The sequence below is a fragment of the Marmota marmota genome, unplaced genomic scaffold (assembly GCF_001458135.2).
Source record: "Marmota marmota marmota unplaced genomic scaffold, marMar, whole genome shotgun sequence".
Taxonomy (NCBI): domain Eukaryota; kingdom Metazoa; phylum Chordata; class Mammalia; order Rodentia; family Sciuridae; genus Marmota; species Marmota marmota.
In genome coordinates, this window is record NW_026000169.1 from 9,708,797 (window position 1) to 9,728,341 (window position 19,545).

Below are 19,545 nucleotides of genomic sequence, written 5' to 3' on the forward strand. Positions count from 1 at the left end.
ATAAGGAAACAAAGATTAGCATGTGTATAGTCCCATTCTGTTCTTTAAAGGTAAAAAGTAAATTCAATTTTCTTAGATTAACCTAAACATTTTTAAGAGACTATACAACGCTAAACAGAAATTAAACTAAGATCTTTATATGAAGCATATTAAAAGCCATAAAATAAAATGTAAATTTGTAGTGACAAGGAAAAAATCAAAAAATATAGAATAATTTGATTAATGCAATGATCAGAAAAAAAATGGATAATTAAAGAATATCACCAAAATGAGACTTAAACTGATTCAAACAGAATAATTTACTAATGTAACCATATGGTTTAGCAATGAGATGATACAGGTCCAACGTGAACAGAATTGGTATGTAGGGAAGAAAGTAAAGCATCTAAAACAGAAATGCTAGTACTAAGAACTTAAATAATTATTGTGAACAGCCAGATCTATGTCATTAGACATAAACTTTTTTTAATGTATAAAATAATTTACCAAATATTCGTAATTATCCATCAAGTAATGCTCAATTATATCCTATGATAAATCTAATTGTTCAACTCTTTATCAGTAAAAAAAATAATAGAAATACATCCTGTAAAAATATGCAATAATTCTTTATAGTATGAAATAATTAAACTTTTTCAAAGTTTAAAGGGATTAAAAAGCTGACATAATGTGATCCTACCAGAAGCAGCCAGGAACAGCTCTTCACTGAAAGAAACACTTTTCCTCAGAACTGGGCTGACAAGGCTAGAATGATGAGGGGTAAGGCTAGATTCCGAGAGGAGGAGACAGGACTTTTTAAGATGAAGGGAACCACAAGAGAGAGAGGGGGAGCTGGGACACAGGTAAATCCTAGGTCCCTGTGGGTAAGGTGCTGTGGAGGAAAGTAGCAGAGAAAAGATGCAGATTCAGAAGATGATCAGGAAACACAGGATAAGGAAAGCAATGATGAAGCAGCAAACATAACAGTAAAAATGAATTTTAAAATGTATAGACAAGTTATACTAAGCATATGAAAAGTCACTAGCAAAACTGTCTATCCAATATAATACAAATAAAAGGTATATTCTAAAACTTAAATGAAAACCTTTCAAACTCTACATTCTTTTAAAAAAATTTTAATGACTGAGGATTTAATGCCATTTTAATCATTTTTGTCTTACTTTTAACCGACTTCTTCAAAATACTTAAATTACCTACCCTTTTCTTGTTTATGAATTCAAAGGGTTAAAATGTACCACATTTCAAAGTGTTAAAGCCTGAAACTTGTTGCCTCAACTATAAACACTTATTTAAAGTGGTAAAGTACAGTATTTTTAAATTTTACAAGCTAATATAAAAGATAGCACTGTGGGTATCTGAATTGAATATCTACTTTAAAAAATAAAATCAAATGGCACCATATTAGGTGTAGGCAATTGTCATTATTAATCTAAAATAAATACCAACTTTCTTCTGTACAGCTTTGAGATATATTAATACTTTTCTTTTTTCTCTAAAATTGTTCACACTTTAATCTGATCACAGTACTGTGTGAAGTATGGATATTTGAGCCTCATCAGGGTCCGATAACCTCTGGATCACAGAAACTATACATAGCTAGCTACCTGATTAAAAAAGAAAAATTTAGTTCAAGTCAGGTGTCGAATTAGTATTCTAACACTAGCATTTGAAAATCCCACTCTTATTAGTTGACTACTTGGGGAAAAAAATAAAGCCTCATAAAATGTCATAAGTTAAAATTTACAGAAATAGTTAATTTTTTTTAAAAAAAGAGGAGACCTACCAGAAAAAACAAGCAAGAACATTAATTATAAACAACAACAAAAAACAACTTTTTCTATCTAAGCTTTATTACTTTTGTTCTACTTTTGTCTTCCCAGTTAGTAATGATAAATCAATTATAATCAGATTATCTCATTCCAATATTTCTCAAGATACTTATTCTACATATGGATAAATTAGAAGGCAGAAAAGCATGACAAACATGCTGAATTATAGTTCTAGGAATTTTAAAACAATTTTAATTTTACCAAATTACTTCTCTATGAAAAACAGGAATGCTCCTCAGAACTATTCAGATATCTAAGGGCTCATGCTAAGGCCAAGAAACTAAAAACCGCTAATATTTTATAAATAAGCTACTGAGGTAGTAAATATTTATGGGCAAACAAACTGTATTTAGAGCAAGCTTACACACGAAAATTAATACTTCATTTGTAAATAAATTTTTAAGTACTAATAATACAAAAAAGTTGTCATTGCTAATACTGTTAATTGCCTATCAGTTAAGAGAAGCATGGTTCAACTGATTTATATCTTAACAATCTGCTTTAGTAGGCATAGACTTTAGAAACAAAAAGCCAAGGAAATACTCTCAAAACTTTATGTGATATGGCAAAGGAAGATAATAGATAAGAGTATTGAAAAGTGGCCTGGAATACAAAGTTAGTGAAAAAAAGCTTCAAAAAGTATCCTTTAAATACTATCCTAAGTCTGTCTAATTCTGATTGTCATGAATATGAAGGCCAGACTCTCCTATTCTTTATTTAAAAAACATTTTTTACTGTACTTTTGAGTGATTCAATTTTTATAGCATAAATATGGTTAAAATGTCACATTCCAAAGCATCCATTATAGTCAAATACTATCTTATTTTTAGATGTTTGTTCATAATTAAAGTCAGTCATCTCTTAGCTCTGCAACAGACCGATCCAGGATAAGCACCACCACCACACCCAATACCAAAATCCACAAATGCTCCAGTCCCTTACATAAAATGCAATCATATTTGAATACAGCCTGTGTACATACTATGCATTTTAAATCATCTTTATAATACCTAATGCAATGTAACGTAAATAGCTGTTAGCAATATTGCTTAGAGAAAAATGACAATTTTTAAATCTGTACATGTTTAGCATAGATCCAATTATTTTTCAAATATTTTTAATCTATGGTTGGTTGAATTCAGAAGTGGAACTCAGGAAAATGAAGAGCTTAATGTATATGTAAAAATAAAGTTATTATAAAAAGAAGTAAGTCTATAATTGTCTTTATGTTTTAATGACATTTATAAAAAATAGAAATTAAAGCTATGAGCTTTAAAAAAAAAAAAAAAAGTCCTTTCTCTATAAGTAGCACTGGTTTGGAATTAGCTTTCTTTTCATTGTTTTCACAAAATCTGGGATCATTTTATAAATTTCTTTTCTAACACAAAAGTAAGTCTATTAAAGATGGTAAGTTTAAAAGTAATACAAATAAGAACTATACTTTAATCAATCTGATGGGAAAACTGCCAGACAAAAATACTATTTACAAAAATTATAAACTGTTAAATGTTTTAACTTATTTTTAATTTTCCTTAGAAATAACAATAATTTAATGCTTTATATAAGTTAATTCTATTTTAGGGAGTAAGATACTAACTTAATCTGTATGAACTTTTTATCATAAACATATGCATAAAAACCCACAAAGATTACTCATAAAAATACAAATAGGAGAGGGAAAAAATTATAAGTTTAATAAATTGAGAAATATTCAAGTATAACTAAAAATAGCATTTTCTAAGCTAGAGAATAAAACTAGCAAACCCAGACATTTTAAATAACAAATTAATAAATAGATGAATAGCTATGTACTCCAAGGTAATCATTTCAGTTCTGAAAATTATTTTTATAATCAAATCTCAGAATTAAATTCAGAGAGGCACAAACAATGAATTTAAAAATGCTAATACTTCAAGGAGTTTGATTGTAAGCCACTAGTGTTACTTTCTATTCAAATGCTTTAAGATGTTATTCCTCCTGAGTATGAAATGAAAAAGTCTACACACAAAAATGAATTTTGGACTTTATGGCTACACTCTGATTAAATTAACAAAATGTTGATCTTTAAACAAGATAATTTCTGAACTAAAAAAAACCTTAATATTTTAATTGTAATAACTGAAAATAATCAAGTCACATTATTTTTTAACTTAAATGCCAAAAACAGGAGGAAAGATTTGGATGGAAAGCTAGTAAGAAACAGAAACAAATTTTTTTAAAAAAAGAAAAAATAAAAGGTGGGTGGAAGCGCCTTACCAGTTTTGGGTGTCAAACTCAAATCTGTGTCAGAAGAAGAGGACTGTCGACTGTAGGACTTGGAAGGTGAAAAGGAATAAGTTTGGTTTTTCAGAGGGGTTGAGGGTCCTGATGAGTGAGTATTGGGATTGGGATCTTCATTGAAGGGAATCCTGCCAGAAGAAGGTGGAAAAAAATAAGTAATCATGTGCCAAAGGGCTTGACGGTTGGCAGCATGATCCAAACACCAGGAAAGTATTGGGGCAGGGCCAGCAGTCATTTCTTAAATGTGGAGCTGGGAATGAGGTCAAAGACAACCAATTGCTGTTTAACCATTCATCATTCTCCAGATAAATATTATCTGCATTGAAACAGTTAATAAGCCAAGTGATAAAGCAAAAAAAGCATGAAATGACAGACTTAGGGGCTAAAACATATTAAAAGGAGAAATTAAAAAAATGACAAAATATTTTAAAATGATTTTTTAAGTTACAAAAGAAAAAATGATGGCTACAAATGGTGTGTGGAAATATTCATAATTGTTTTCATATTTGCACACACACAGGTATCTTCAAAAGAAAAAAATGTTTCCTTATCCTATAGCATCAAGAGTGCCACAGCTAAAAACACATCAAAGAGGAAAATGAATATAGCTACATAGAAACATCACATTTAATGCAGAATAGTTGCTTACCTGTTTTCCAATAGCTCTCTTCCACAGAATGAAACAGACCCTACCGTTAACAGGTTTAGTACATAAAGAAAACAAGCAAACTAGAAGGTTTGGTATCTATTTCATTTAGAATCTTATTAACAATTTCATTTCTAAAAAATTATAGAAATAATCACAAAACACATTTTGAGAGATTCTCCTCAAAACTCACAGTACACTTATATAAGATAAGGTTCTGAGAGGATCTGTGGAAGAGACTTTGGAAGCTGGAAGAACACTTTCACTTCCATAATGTGTGAGCCTCTGCGGCAACTAAATACAGAAGTTCTTCACTGCAGCTGGACTTCCAGTAAGAAAATGAAGAAGCAAAGATTTGTGGTACCTGCCTACGCTACCTGCCTGCCTGCCTCTGCAGCCACTCTGCCCGTGGCCTGCCTCTCCCCAGCTCTGGAGTCTGAGCAGTCTCGTACCAGTATAGATGAGAGTGGGAACAGACACAGAGAAGTTCTGAGTAAGTCGTGAGCCAGTAGCAGTGTGAATTGGGCTGTTGTGAGTCGAGCGGCATCCAAGGCTTGGAGGATGGACCAGCGGAGACCTGAGGGAATTTGTGGTCAAAGTGGAAGAAAAGAAAACAATACATACAACAGATTGCAAAGTTATGTTAAATAATTTTGAAGGAGCTTTAGTTCAAGGAGAGAAATTATTTTTAAATCCCTCGCATGCAAAAAAATAAGATGAAATTCAAAAAGAACATCTAAATATTAATTTGTTAGGATATGGTTGTAGTTTGAAAGGTTCAGATTAATAAATTATGATTGTAAATAAGAAAAAATACTAAGATTTGGATTTCAAGTTGCTTTAATATATTAATTTCATCAAAATGGAACTTACTATGCAATATTTATGGGAAGAAACACCTATAAAAGTGAGAAGTCAAATATAAAGTTCTCATATTACCTTTGAAACTGAGATATAAACCACAAATATATTTATATTTTTCTATGAAGAAAGCTTAACTAACAACTGTTTCTGTCTAGAATCTCACGAAAAGAATATTTAAGAATGTGAAAACTGACACATAAAGAGAAATGAGTGAACTGAATGAATATAAATAGATATACACATTCTAGTATATAAATAGATACACACATTCTAGTATTTCAACGTATCAAATATATAGCTTATAACCAGGCTACACTGAAAACAAAACAAAACAAAGGGACACTGCTTTTACAAGCATACTAATAAAGCAATGTAAATAATGTTGTCTAGTTCTCATACTGAATATACTACATAAACTACATTCTGAATTGAAATTTTGTAAGATACTAACTTATATCCTCTAATAGAACACATCTTTGTGTATATAGAAATAAACTTAGATTAAATATATAAATGTAAATTCATATTAAAAATTTTAAATTTCAAGAGGAATTTGGCTAAAAAAGTTATACTGAATGTAATAAATAGGTATATTACATAAAAAAGAATCGTGAACTTCATGTTAACAATTATTTCACTGTACAATATCTTTGTTTTTGTACAACGGGGGGAAGAACCCTATATAAATAAACTATCATATCTCCCATTTTTTAAAAGTCAAATTAAAAACAGGCAAGAGTTCTACTTTTCCTGGCCTTTCCTTAATGAGTGTACTAACTGCTCAGGGAAAAATCCCACCAATCATAACCTGTCAAGGATCAAACATGAGCTGTCACTTATTGGCCACAAAGGTTTTTACCAGCTTCCACAGGCTACCTTTTGAAAATATTATTGATTTACAATGGGAAAAGTGTTTCTGCTTTTGTTGCTAACATAAATTTTAAAATGTGTTTTGTATAACTGATGAAAATCAAACACCTTATTGGCAATCAATTTTTATAGAAACAACTAAGTGAGATTTTGTTTGTTTGTTTTGTATTTTGTTGCTAAAGCATGAAAACAATCTGAGAATTCTTACACTGAAAAAGTCTAGTCTAAGAATCAGAGCTGTACATAGGAAAAATTATGGCTGAAGTCTCTTAGAAAGCATTTTTAGAAAAGTGATACACTAGACTTAACACTTTTTACCACCAAGAGTTCAGCAAGAAAAAGGGTATTATATTTTGCATTATGTTAAACATTTAAAAGGAAAAAAACTCATGAAGTAGAACATACCATTAAAATGTTCAAATTATGACATCAAATTATAATTCAAATACACTGAAGCATACCATAATGTATTCTTGGAGTTCTGACTCTATCAGTCTTTGCATGAAAGGCTGCCTCACAATAACAACCTATGGTATTTCTAATATTAAGTCCATTCTATACATTGCAATATCTAATTCACTTAGGTAATTCATTTAATCCATTAAATCCAATCTACACTACCTTTTATCAAATTCCTATCTAGACTCAGCAATGTTATATGATAATTAAATACTAGAATAATTATAATCAGCCAAGACATAAAATAAGTTTGGAAATAGCACTCAAACTATCAAGAATACAATGAAGCTGGCTCAAATAAAGTTGCCTGAATACAGACGGTTTTTCTAAATAACATGAACTAGGTAGTAAGATGCTGTTCAGAAAATCCTAATAAAACAACTTAAATTCTTCATTGTGTAAATGTTTGATAATTTAAAGAAAATGGCTATGACAAATTAGAAGAGGAGAATATCTATACAATCCCAGAAGGTTTACATCAATGGATCTCTTCCTGAAAGCATGTGAAACATATTCCCCTGCTATTCATATCTCATCCTAAGACACCAACAGATAATACAGCTTTTTCTTTCCACTAAATATCAGAGTGGAAAAAGACCTTCAGATATCACAACTGCAAAAGCCAAGTCCCTTCAATCAGTGTAGGTAAAACTAGAGAGTGTCAAGTGGAGAGAAGGAGGTCTTCACTTAAACTTGCTATGAAAAGAAGGGGGAAAATTCTAAATCCCTCAAAAAGTTAAACCTGCAATCTGATTCTACCTCTAGCAGCTGACAGTTCATGTTCTTCCAGACCTATTTTAGCAACTTCACTGTTGAGTTTATTTTTTTTAATTACTTCATTTGTCAATGTGTTTTCAAATAAAATTATGCAATTCCATGCTTCCTCTTATGAATAAAATTTAATCCAAATGACTAAAGGCCAGAAAAAAGGAAATGGCTAACCAAAAAGAATATGCTTAAGATAAAATGTCATTTTAAAAAGGGTCAGATTTTAGAACACTTTTTTTCAAGACTGTGATTGTTTTCCATTCAACCTCCCTTAAATATGGCTGAACTGGGAAATGGTTTAAGTTTTCTGACTACAGAATGCTGACTCCCAGACAATCAAGAACAGGAGTCAGTAAACTCCAGCCTGCAAGCCAAATCCACCTGCCATCTGTTTTGTAAATAAAGTTTTACTGGAACTCAGCCATACCAATTAGTTTGCATATTGTCTATGACTGCTATGGTGCTATAACAGTGGAGTCATATAGTTGCATTAGCAAAAACTAAAATTATTTACCTGTCCTATGGGGGCATTTATTTAAAAAGTTTACCAATCCTCAATCTAGACATATCTCTAAATCAGTGCTCCTCAATGAAAATACTATTGGCATTTAGGATGGAACAAGTTTTTGTAGTTACAAGTTGTTCCTTGCTGTGTCAGTATCTCTGGCCCACAAAAGAACCTACTAACCTAATCACTATGACAGGAAAGTCCTTTTTCAAATCACTTATTCAAAATGCTTGAGAACAAGAGTTCAGATTTCAGATTTTTTTTCAGATTTTGAATATTTACAGACTTTACTCAATGAGCATCCTATTCTGAAAATCCAAAATCCAAAATGTTCCAAAATCTGAAACATTTGAGTGCCAACACTAAAAAACATTCGAATTTTGGAGCACTTTGGATTTCCAATTTTTTAATTACTGATGTTCAACATATAACATCACCAAACTGGAATCTCTGCCTTTGACACAAATAAGAACACATAGACCAAATCCAACCAAAGGAACCACCACACATAGTTTCTAGAAATAAAAATTTATGATTCTAACCTCTTAGATAGGGGATGGGCAAACTCATGGGTTTTTCTGTTTTGTTTCTGATAAATAAAGATAGAGACCCTATTGTCAATGCCTGAACTATTTAGCATCTCTCCTTTGAAAGTTAAGTTTGCCAAGCCAAGCACAGTGGAATGCACCTGTAATCCCAGCTCCTCCGGAGGCTAAGGCAAGAGGATAGCTTTGAGAACAGGAGTTCAAGGTCAGCCTCGGCAACATAGTGAGACCCCCTCATCACAAAAACAAAAGTCGGGGGAGGACAAGGAAATGTAGAGGAAGACAAGGGGTGGAGGGAAGGGAGGAAGCAAAGAAGCAGAAAGAAAAGAAAGAGGGAGGATTTGCCAACTTCAGCCTTACACAGACCCCAGTATTCCTATTCAATTATTTTATTTTAATAAACTGCCTGGCCTCTGTAGACATCTGAGTTTGAGACTCCTGCACAAGCCAATCCTTGTTCCTCTCTATACTATGTTGCCAATAACAAACATAATTGGATTATAATTCAATTATAATTATAATTATAATTGAATTAATTATAATTCCCTAAAAAATAAATAAAATTCCACACATTGCATGAATATTCATTTTATGTTTTAGATACATAATGTCTAAAGATGTAGAATAGGGGCTGGGGATGTGGCTCAAGCGGTAGCGCGCTCGCCTGGCATGTGTGCGGCCCAGGTTCGATCCTCAGCACCACATACAAAGATGTTGTGTCCGCAGAAAACTAAAAAATAAATATTAAAAAATTCTCTCTCTCTCTCTCTAAAAAAAATAAAATAAAATAAATATGTAGAATAGTTTAAGTTTATACTACTTCACGTTTTATATTATAAATAAAATACTAGGATTATGTAAATATTTTTAAGTTAAAGTTTGACAGTCATCTCTGATAAGAAAAATCACAGAAGAAAATGAAATACACATCAAACAATGCTACTAAAATGTTGTAAAGCAAATGAAAATGTATAGGTAAGAGATAAAAATCTCCATAAGAACAATTTCATTAATTCATACTTACTCCTTCATTTCTTTAGATGGAGAATTGCATGCAGGAAGGAATGCTGCTGGGCTACTTAATTTATCCAGAGTACACGCTGTTCCTATGGCTCGTACCACTAACCCAGACTCGCCCTCCAGATCAAAACACTGTAAGTAGCCAACAACTGCATTTCCTCTCATTTCGAGTACTTTTAAGCCAATCTTCCTTTGTAGTTCACCTACCACAAAAGAAAGAAAAAAACTCATGCTTTGTTTCATTTCCCAACAATACATACTATAAAGCTAGATAAGGTAGTGACAAAAAAACAAGTTTAAAAACATCATAGAATTTTAGAACTTGATGGGAACTTAAAAGATTATCTGGTCTAACTTCCTACTTTCAGGGAAATGAGACTCATTCATGCACCTCATTTACCAAACCTTTTTTTGGTTCTGTGCTATGTGCTTGGCATTCTTCCCTTCCTCAAAGTGCTAGAGATGCTTGGGTGAACAGTAAAGGTAAAGTTCCAAATCTAGTGAAGTTTAACATTGGTGGGATAAAAAGATAATTAAATAAGTAAACAAAAATAGATATTATAGAGAATATATAAGTATAAACATAATACATAGAACATAATTTTATTATAATACAGTATGATTATGTCACAGCACAAATATACAGAATACAAATATAATACATTTATTAAATATAACATATATTCTTGTTTGTGTCTTTTGTGAATATATATTGTATACACACACACGCACACACAAAAATAAATACAAATTTCAAGTAGTAAATGAGTTCTCCAAAGAAGAATAAAGAAAGGTAATGAGATAAGAGTGGCAAAGGAAGTGCCAGGAGCGATAGAGGAAGCTAAACAACAAATTCTCAGGAAAAGACTACGAAAAGTCTTGAACAGAGAGTATCATTTGAACAGAGAGTATCAGAGACAGGGATAAAAGATTTACTTAAGTTCTGACTATAAACCAATGCTAGAGGAAAGAAAACTAAAATCCAGTTTCCTGCTCAGGACTCCTTCCTGAACCTCCTAACTCAGGGCTCTTTCCACCCACTACCCCACTTCAATAACACAATTTCCTTTCATTACCTAGTTTACTACAAGCTTCTGATTCAGATTTCCACTTGTTAAAAATGTTCAGCGGGATGGGGCCAAGAGTAGGGAATCAGTCACCTAAAATCTTAGCCTTCATTACAAAAGGAAAGCAAAAACTCAGTATTAATCAAAATGAAATTATTTTATTTATACCTGACATTAAAGAAATGAGTCTCTGTCTAGCCTCATTTGATGCCCTTGGTGTACGAATTCGATCGATCCATTGATATTCTGGGTCTTCGTTGACTACAAGTTCTTCTACAAATCCATGAATTATCACAGCTCTATAGCACTTTGGAATAGACGTTGCTGTTAAAACAAACTATCTATTAGAGCTTCTGTTTATCACAAGGTAAAAATGAATTTAAAAAAATGCATGTCAAAGTTCTTACCTTTTGGATATACAAAAACATCTTTTATATTATGATGATCTCAATGTAATTATGTAATTACTAGTGTAATTATAATATTCCCAATTAAAAAGTCTTCTAAGACACATTTTAATCTTACAAATAACTTTTCTCTCATGACACACCTCACTTTTTCATGTAAGCCTGATAAATATGAATTGTACTTTTACAATTAAGAAAATACCTACAGAGCGAGGCCTGGTAGTGCATGCCTGTTGTCCCAGCTACTTGTGGAGCTGAGGTAAGAAGATTGCCAAGTTCAAGGCAACTTTGGGCAACTTAGTGAGACCCCGCCTCAAACTTCAAAAAAAAGGAGGACTGAGGATGTAGCTCAGTGGTAGAGTGCCTAACTATGAAGCTCTGGGTTTGATTCCCCAGTACTACTGAAAAATAAAAGAAGAAGAAAAACAAAAGAAAACAGCTAGAGACCTTAAGTAACACTCCATATCATATAAAGTTTTAAAAATCAAAATATCATGGTATTCCAAAAACCTGTACAATTTATACATTTTATACATCAGTTAAAATAAATTTAAGTTTTAAAATCAAAATTAAATAAATGGATGGAGTCAGAGAAGATAATGCTAAGTGAAGTTAGCCAATCCCAAAAAACCAAATGCCGAATGTTTTCTCTGATATAAAGAGGCTGATTCATAGTGGAGTATGGAGGGGGAGCATGGGAGGAATAGACAAACTCTAAATAGGGTAAAGGGGTGGGAGGGGAAGGGAAGGGGCATGGGCATAGAAATGATGGTGGAATGAGATGAACATCATTATCCAAAGTACATGTTAAAACAAACTATCTATTAGAGCTTCTGTTTATCACAAGGTAAAAGACATGAAGGATGTGAAGGTACTTTGTATACAACCAGAGATATGAAAATTGTGCTCTATGTGTAATATGAAATGTAATGAATTCCGCTGTTGTATATAACAAATTTAGAATTTTAAAATTTTTAAAAAATTAAAATTATTTAAAAAATAAAAATAAAAAACATACACAGGAAGGGAATCACAAAATGTGATGAATCTAATATTGAATTAAAAGTACAGTGACATGGCAAAAAAAAAAATCAAAATTATAGTTAACTAGTTTATTATTAAGACAAATTATTCAGGGTCCCTGGCAGAAGTTCTTCTGTATACCACATACTGCAGTTTTAAGAATTAGACCACTACATTTCTGATATAACCAAAGGAGTCAAATAGCCCTGTAGTTTCTAATAATCCATGGTCATATAGTCAACTGGTCCAACAGTCATTGCTCTATATAATCGACTTGTTTAATATGTGCTCACTTAAGACTCATTTAAGTAAAATGTCAGGGCTGGGATTGCGGCTCAGCGGTAGAGCGCTCGCGTAGCACGGGCGGGACCCAGGTTCCATTCTCAGCACCACATAAAAAATAAATAAATAAAGGCATTGTGTTGAAAAAAAAAAAGATATATATATATATATATATATATATATTTAAATAAAATGTCATTGAATTTATGTAAGATCTTAAGGGGTAGAATCTTAGAACATCTACACCAAACTAGTATATTAAAACAGCATTCATGTATCAAAGATAATCAACTACCTAGTGGTTCTCAACCCTACTAATAAGGATTGGCTAGAAGATGCCCAAATTTGCACAGGCCAGACTCATATATTTCAAGGAGTTCTTGGGGCTTCATACTCGCAAAAGCCTATGTGATATGGGTTTGTACCACAGTGCTTGGCTAAAATGTTCTGCTCCTATCCTTCAGTGACCTATACTACAATAAAACATTACTGGATTTTTCAAAAATAAATTTCAATAAACTTGTAAAAATTAGATAACATTTACTCTTAAATCAAATAAATAGCCAGAGAGCTACAGTAATTGTTTCTGGAAAATTAACAATTTTTTCTTTAGTATTAAAATCAAAGTACACCATTTTTATTAGCCTTCTAAAATATTAATTGAATTTTTCTACATTTAAAAATCATTAAATTTCCTGTTAAATAAGACAATATATTTACTTACTGCAAAAGAATTTGACTCCACACGATGACTGTCTAAATCGATTTAAATCATTGAAGAGGTCTACTTTGACAACTACATTGATTTCTCCACGGATACCTACATATTCAAAAGGAAAATCAATATACCTTAAGAAAATAGTGTACAATAAATAATGAAGCAAACAGATGCAATTAATGGTTTCAAAATAATGTATAAATTATAATAATAATGTTAACTTTGTATCTTAATTACTTTCATTATCAGTGGTTTTCTTGTATTTTCTGAAGCAGAACACCTATGCACAAGAATGAATAATTTTCACTATTACCAAAAGTCTGCATTTATTTGAACTAAGACTGAATGGAGAAGAATCCCATTTAAATTGATGACAATGACAACGATGATGATAACGATGGTGGTGATAACATTTGCTGAGTACTGACAGATGGCATATTAAATGTTTTTCATATAGTATCTCACTGTATTCACATCAACCCAAAAAGGTAATTTCTGTCATAGTACCATACCCATTTTACAGAGAAAGAAACATGTAATTAATAAAAATTAAATAATGTATTCAGTGTCATTAGCTAGTTAGTGAAAGATTCCAGGATTTAAGTAAGATCTTTATGATTTCAGAGTATATACTCTTAACACTTAATGCAAGATTATAATTCAACAGAAGTTGTATTCACTTCAATGAATAAAATTTCAAATAAGCTAACTAAAAAATTTTGAAAATATGATATTGATCAAATTATTCTATGTGCATGTACAATATGGCATAATGAATCCCACTATTGTAAATAATTAAAATACACCAATTTTAAAATTCCAAAAATAAGGGTTTTCAAAACATAGTCTAATAAAAAAGAATGATCCAGCTCTTAGCTCTAAATATTTACTAAATATTTTCACTTGACTGTTTGACTTCAAATTCACTTATGGCAGAGGGCCTTCTAAGAAAAGTCATTTATTAATTTATCTATTGAAATCATAAGATTGTATTTCTAACAAAGAGCCCATAAACATATTTAACTCCCTATAAACAATATTTAATAGTAAATGGTGGGGAAATTTATTCATTTATATAGCTATTTACTACCTTTAATCCAAGTCCAGATTAGTATTTCAGCCTCTTTTTTTTTTTAATTTATTCATTTAATTTTCACCACAGGGTCTTCCTGTTTTGCCTAGGCTGGTCTCATACTCCTAGGTTCAAGGAGTATGAACTTCTGCCTCAAACTCCTGAGAAGCTGAAACTAAAGGCTCATAAGACCACAACTGGCAGTATATCAGTATATTTTCTTAATTGGTAACATAAAAGATGACTAGATTTCTGTTTATAAAGGAAATATGTGTGTGTGTCTGTGTGTGTACGTGTATTATATATGTATGTTATAGAAAATAGGGGAAAAGTTAAAAAAAAAAAAGCGGAGGGGAGGCAAACAAGAAAAATAATCCAGAAAAGTAATTATCTAGGATAAACATTTGATAATGAATTCTGCAAATTTCTCCAATGATATCATATAAATATAATTCTTTGGGTTCTAAACAACTTTGAGATCATCATATAATGAATGCTTTATAACATGCATTCTGTAATCCATAATATATCATGCACATTTGTTGCACTGTATTCTGAAAACGTGTTCTTTTTTTTCTGACTGTATAACTCAGGTTCTATATTTGCCCTTACTTATTTACTCATTCATTCATTTATTTTGCAACGCTGGGGATCACTTAATACTAAAAAAAATTAGTATTAAGAGAAGTATTGTTACATTTTTCAAATACCTATAATTTACTTAATGATAACACAGATTCTCATTTCTGCTCTGCATTCAGTTGGTGGTAACATCAAATGTCAGAAAAACTTCCAGAAAATTCCACTGTATTCTTGGAATAAAGTGAGAATAAATGTAGTAAATATGTATGAATATTATGCTAAAAATAGTTCTCAACTCACAGACCCTATGAAAGCATTTTTGGAGACCCTTAATTATTCTTACAGTATACTTTGAAAACCCTGCTTTAACAACAAAAAAACTTTTTAAGATTTTATAAGCAAATATTATGAGTTTGAAAATGTGTTTTAGAAACAGAGTACCAGCAAAATTAATTTTCTTTTTTGAGGTGTTAGGAATCAAACCCAGGCCCTCATGCATACTAGACACTCTACCACTGAGTTACATCCCAGTACCTCAAGATAATTTTTAAATAATGCATTTACTTACTATGTTGCACAAATTTTGCAGGCATAATTTTAATTTCCGATCAGGAGTAAAAATTCTATGAACAATATTTTACTATTACTTTTCTACCTGTCTATTTTTAAAAAGGCATGTAAGATATACATTTTAAAACCATGTAGCAGTAAAGTCTTTAAGAATAAATATAAAACATTAATTTTATGATATTTCTTAAATTATTACTCCTTACCATGTATAGTGTCATAAATTGGAAACCATCCTGAGATGACTGTTGCAGCCTCACTGTACAGTAAAGGATCAATATCAATGTACACTTTACCAATGGCATCATTTGCACTGTAAGTATCATGGTCAAGAACTGTGATCTGTAAAGGTTCATCTTGTAAATCTTCATCATCCACCTAAAAGTATACCTTGAAATTAAATCTAATTTTAAAATCTTAACTATCACAAATGAATACATATACCAAATGAAAACAATGACTTTTTAAAATTTTTTTTAGCACTGAGGAATGAACTCGGGGGCTCTCTAACCCTGGGCGAGTCATTTTTCAAAATGTTCTGAGACAAGACTGGCTTTGAACTTGATATCCTCCTGCCTCAACCTCTTGAGTTGCTGAGATTACAAATGTGCGCCACTCTGCCTGGCTAAAAATGACTTATTTCTGTAAAAGAATAGATATCTAAGCACAAAGATAAAAAGAGATTAGTACACACATAAAAACAGTATGATGTCAAGGATTAGGAATTAGAGATTAGGGTTATAGCTCAGTGGTAGAGCACTTGCATACCATGTGCTAGGCCCTGGGTTCAATCCCTAGTACCAAAACAAAACAAACAAACAAAGGGTTTGCTCAGCTCAAAGTGCACGTTAATTCACTGGTCCCTCCAGTACTCCCCATTTCTCTACCTTCTTCTGCCAGCCTAGAACACTAGGAAGATGCCTGGAACTCCAGCTGCTAACTTGGAACCTGAAGTGACTCTGAGTCACTTTGAAGACAAGCCAAAGTGCGCATACACAATGGCATTCTATTCACCCAAAGGAAGAATGAAATCATGTCATTTGCAGAAAAATGGATGGAACTTGAGAGAGCATTATGTGAAGTGAAATAAGCCAAACTCAGAAAGTCAATGGTCATATGTTTTCTCTCATATGTGGAAGCTAAAGAGGAAAAATGTGGGGAAAAGCACAGCAAACTCTCATAAAAAGATAAGGGAGACCAGTAGAGGAAAGGGGGACAAGAGGGAGGGAAAGTAGAGGTACTAGGGAGTGAAACTGCCCAAATTATACTGTTATATTGTGTGCATAGACAAATATGTAACAACAAATCCCACTTTTATGTTCAATTATAATGTACCAATAAAAAATACAAAAAAATAATTAAAGTCACATGATTCTCATGAATGGATGATGAAGAAAAGACAGAAAGGGTCTTGAATCTAAAATGTCTACATGAAGCTATATACTGACCGTCTCAACATTTCTTTTATATGAGAGAAAACATCTACTTTAAGATATTTGAGTGTTCAAAACATACACAAATAAACAACAGTTAAAAAAAAGAACTTTATAACATCAACTATAAACACAAAGTTTATGCATATTCTTGATATCATATATGCTATTAACTAGAAGCACTAGTCAAAATAGCAATTTAAATTGTAAAGAAAATGGCTGGTGACTATAGTTTCTGAAACCATTAATATTTTAAAAATCTCTTACTTCAGAAAAACTACAAATAAACACAAACACACTTTTTTTTTTTAAGACAGGGTCTTGCTATGTTACCCAGGATAGTAGCTTCATTCACACAATCCTCCCATCTCAGCTCATTAGTAGCTGAGATTATAGGGAATACCATAGAACCTATATTGTTTAAAATAAGCTGCTGAAGTATTCCTTAGCCTTAAAAATTAACAGTATTGAATCATCAACAAAATAAAATGGTATTTTCTAAAATGATAATTTCTTAGCATCATAAAAACTAACACATGAAGCCTTCCTCCTCCTAGCTTTCCAATAACAATGTAATTAATTAATATTTTTTAACCGTTTCTAGGTTATAAGAAAGGAGGAAGTCTCAAAGAAGGAAGTCTCAAAATAAACCTATGTAAGTATTCAAATGTTTTTCTAGGACAAGAAAGATGCACTTCATAATTTTATAAATCTGAAATCATGTAAGCAAGTTTCTCTGCTCACTTTCTTTGACTTACATAGTCCACATTTTATCTTAATAATGTAGTTGAAAATGGTACAGATTGAATGTGTGCAATAATGCATTTTTCAAAATATAAAATGGCATTTTGAAAACAGCTAAAAAGAAAATCTGTACATATCCACAAGAAAAAATGCAGAGACAAAACAGTTCATGACAAAAAAAAAAAATCAACTAAACATGAAAAGAAAAGTTGGAGGCTCACTTCCTGATTTAAAAACTTAATTACAAAGCTCCAGTAATCAAAACAATATGGTAATGACATAGGGACAGACATATAGATCAATGGAATAGCTCCCATACTTCTATGTACAACTAATTTGTTTTAACTTATCTCAAAGGTAAAGTTGAAAACAGTTTACAATAATTTACTGACTTCCAAACCAATGTTATCCAAACAATATGGAACTCTATTTTTAAAAGAGTTGGAGTTAATGGGAACTAGAAATTTTCTTCCTTAGAAAGATCCATCTGGCTGGAAACCTTTGGATAAAAGCCATTGGGAGATTAGGAATAATAGTTTCTACAACTGCATCCTTTTGGTATACAGTTGGGATAGCCAAGTTACCCCTCACCAACTCACAGCCACTCTACCAATAAGTGTGGTCTGTACCTCACACGCGCCCTTTAAATTGATTTCTGAGAAGGACGGGAAAAGAACAGTTTCTTCAACAAATGATGTTGAAACAACTGGACTTCTTTGTATAAAAGAATAAAGTTGGCCTCTTACCTCAAGCTATTATAAAAACGAACTCAAAATGGATCAACAACCTATGTATAAGAGTTGAAACCATAAAACTCTCAGGAAAAAACATAGGGAATGGATCAGGGAAGCACAAGCAACAACAACAAAAAATACCTCAAATTTCAACAAAATAAAAAACTTTTATACAAATGGTAGTGTCAATAAAGTAAAAAGACAACCTATTAAAATGGGAGAAAAAATTCACAAGTTATTTACCTGATAAGGAGTTGATATTTAGTATAGTGAACTTCTACATATCAACAACAAAAATATAAATAACTCCATTAAAAAAAAAACTGGGGGAGGGGGCAGTGGTATCATGGCATACACCTGTAATTCCAGTGACCTGAGAGGCTAAGGCAAGAGGATCCCAAGTTCAAGGCCAGCCTATACAACTTAATGAGATTCTGTCTCAAAATAAAAATTTTTAAAAGGGCTGGGGATGTAGCTCAGGGTGTACAGTAGCACTTGGTTTACAGAAGGTCTTGGGTTCAATCCCCAGCACTGCAAAAAAATTAATAAACAAAATTCACAAATACAGTGAAATATTAGCTTAAAAAAATAATATTCTGCTACCTGCCACAATGTGAATGATCCTTGAAAACATAAGGAAATGAAAGAACCAAATAAAAAGGGACAAATATTATGATTCCACTTAAATGAAGAGTCTAACATAAGCTAATTCAAAAAGATAGAATATAGATAAGTTACTAAAGTCTGAGGAAAAGGAACTAGTGAGTTACTGCTTAGTAGGCACAGAATTCCTATTCAGGGTATAAAAGTATTTTGGAAATAGTGATGGTGGTTGTACAATACTGGGCACGTAATTAATGCTACTGAATTGTATACTTTAAAATGGCTAAAATGGCACAAAAAAATATTGTGTATGTTGTTCTTAAGTACTTCTTTATATATGCTAAAATCCAAAAAAAAATAATAATAATAAAATAATACACTTTAAGGCTTTTTTTTTCCATCTGCATTACCATATACTATATTTTTTTTAAGGTAAAAACTCAGTGTTCCTAGTGAGGCAGAAATAGAAATATTCTTATACTGTAGAAAATCTACTATGCCTGAAATGAAAGATACTTTTATCA

General features: G+C 31.7%; 1 protein-coding gene across 1 annotated transcript in view; it reads right to left on the reverse strand.

The window, feature by feature from the left end:
- C2cd5 (C2 calcium dependent domain containing 5) overlaps nucleotides 1–19,545 on the reverse strand; it is a 92,516-nt gene that overhangs the window by 61,091 nt on the left and 11,880 nt on the right. Inside the window, 5 exon segments of the mRNA XM_048787188.1 lie at nucleotides 5,208–5,332; nucleotides 9,794–9,992; nucleotides 11,025–11,180; nucleotides 13,293–13,388; nucleotides 15,714–15,885. Of these exon segments, the coding sequence (XP_048643145.1) occupies nucleotides 5,208–5,332; nucleotides 9,794–9,992; nucleotides 11,025–11,180; nucleotides 13,293–13,388; nucleotides 15,714–15,885 (748 nt within the window).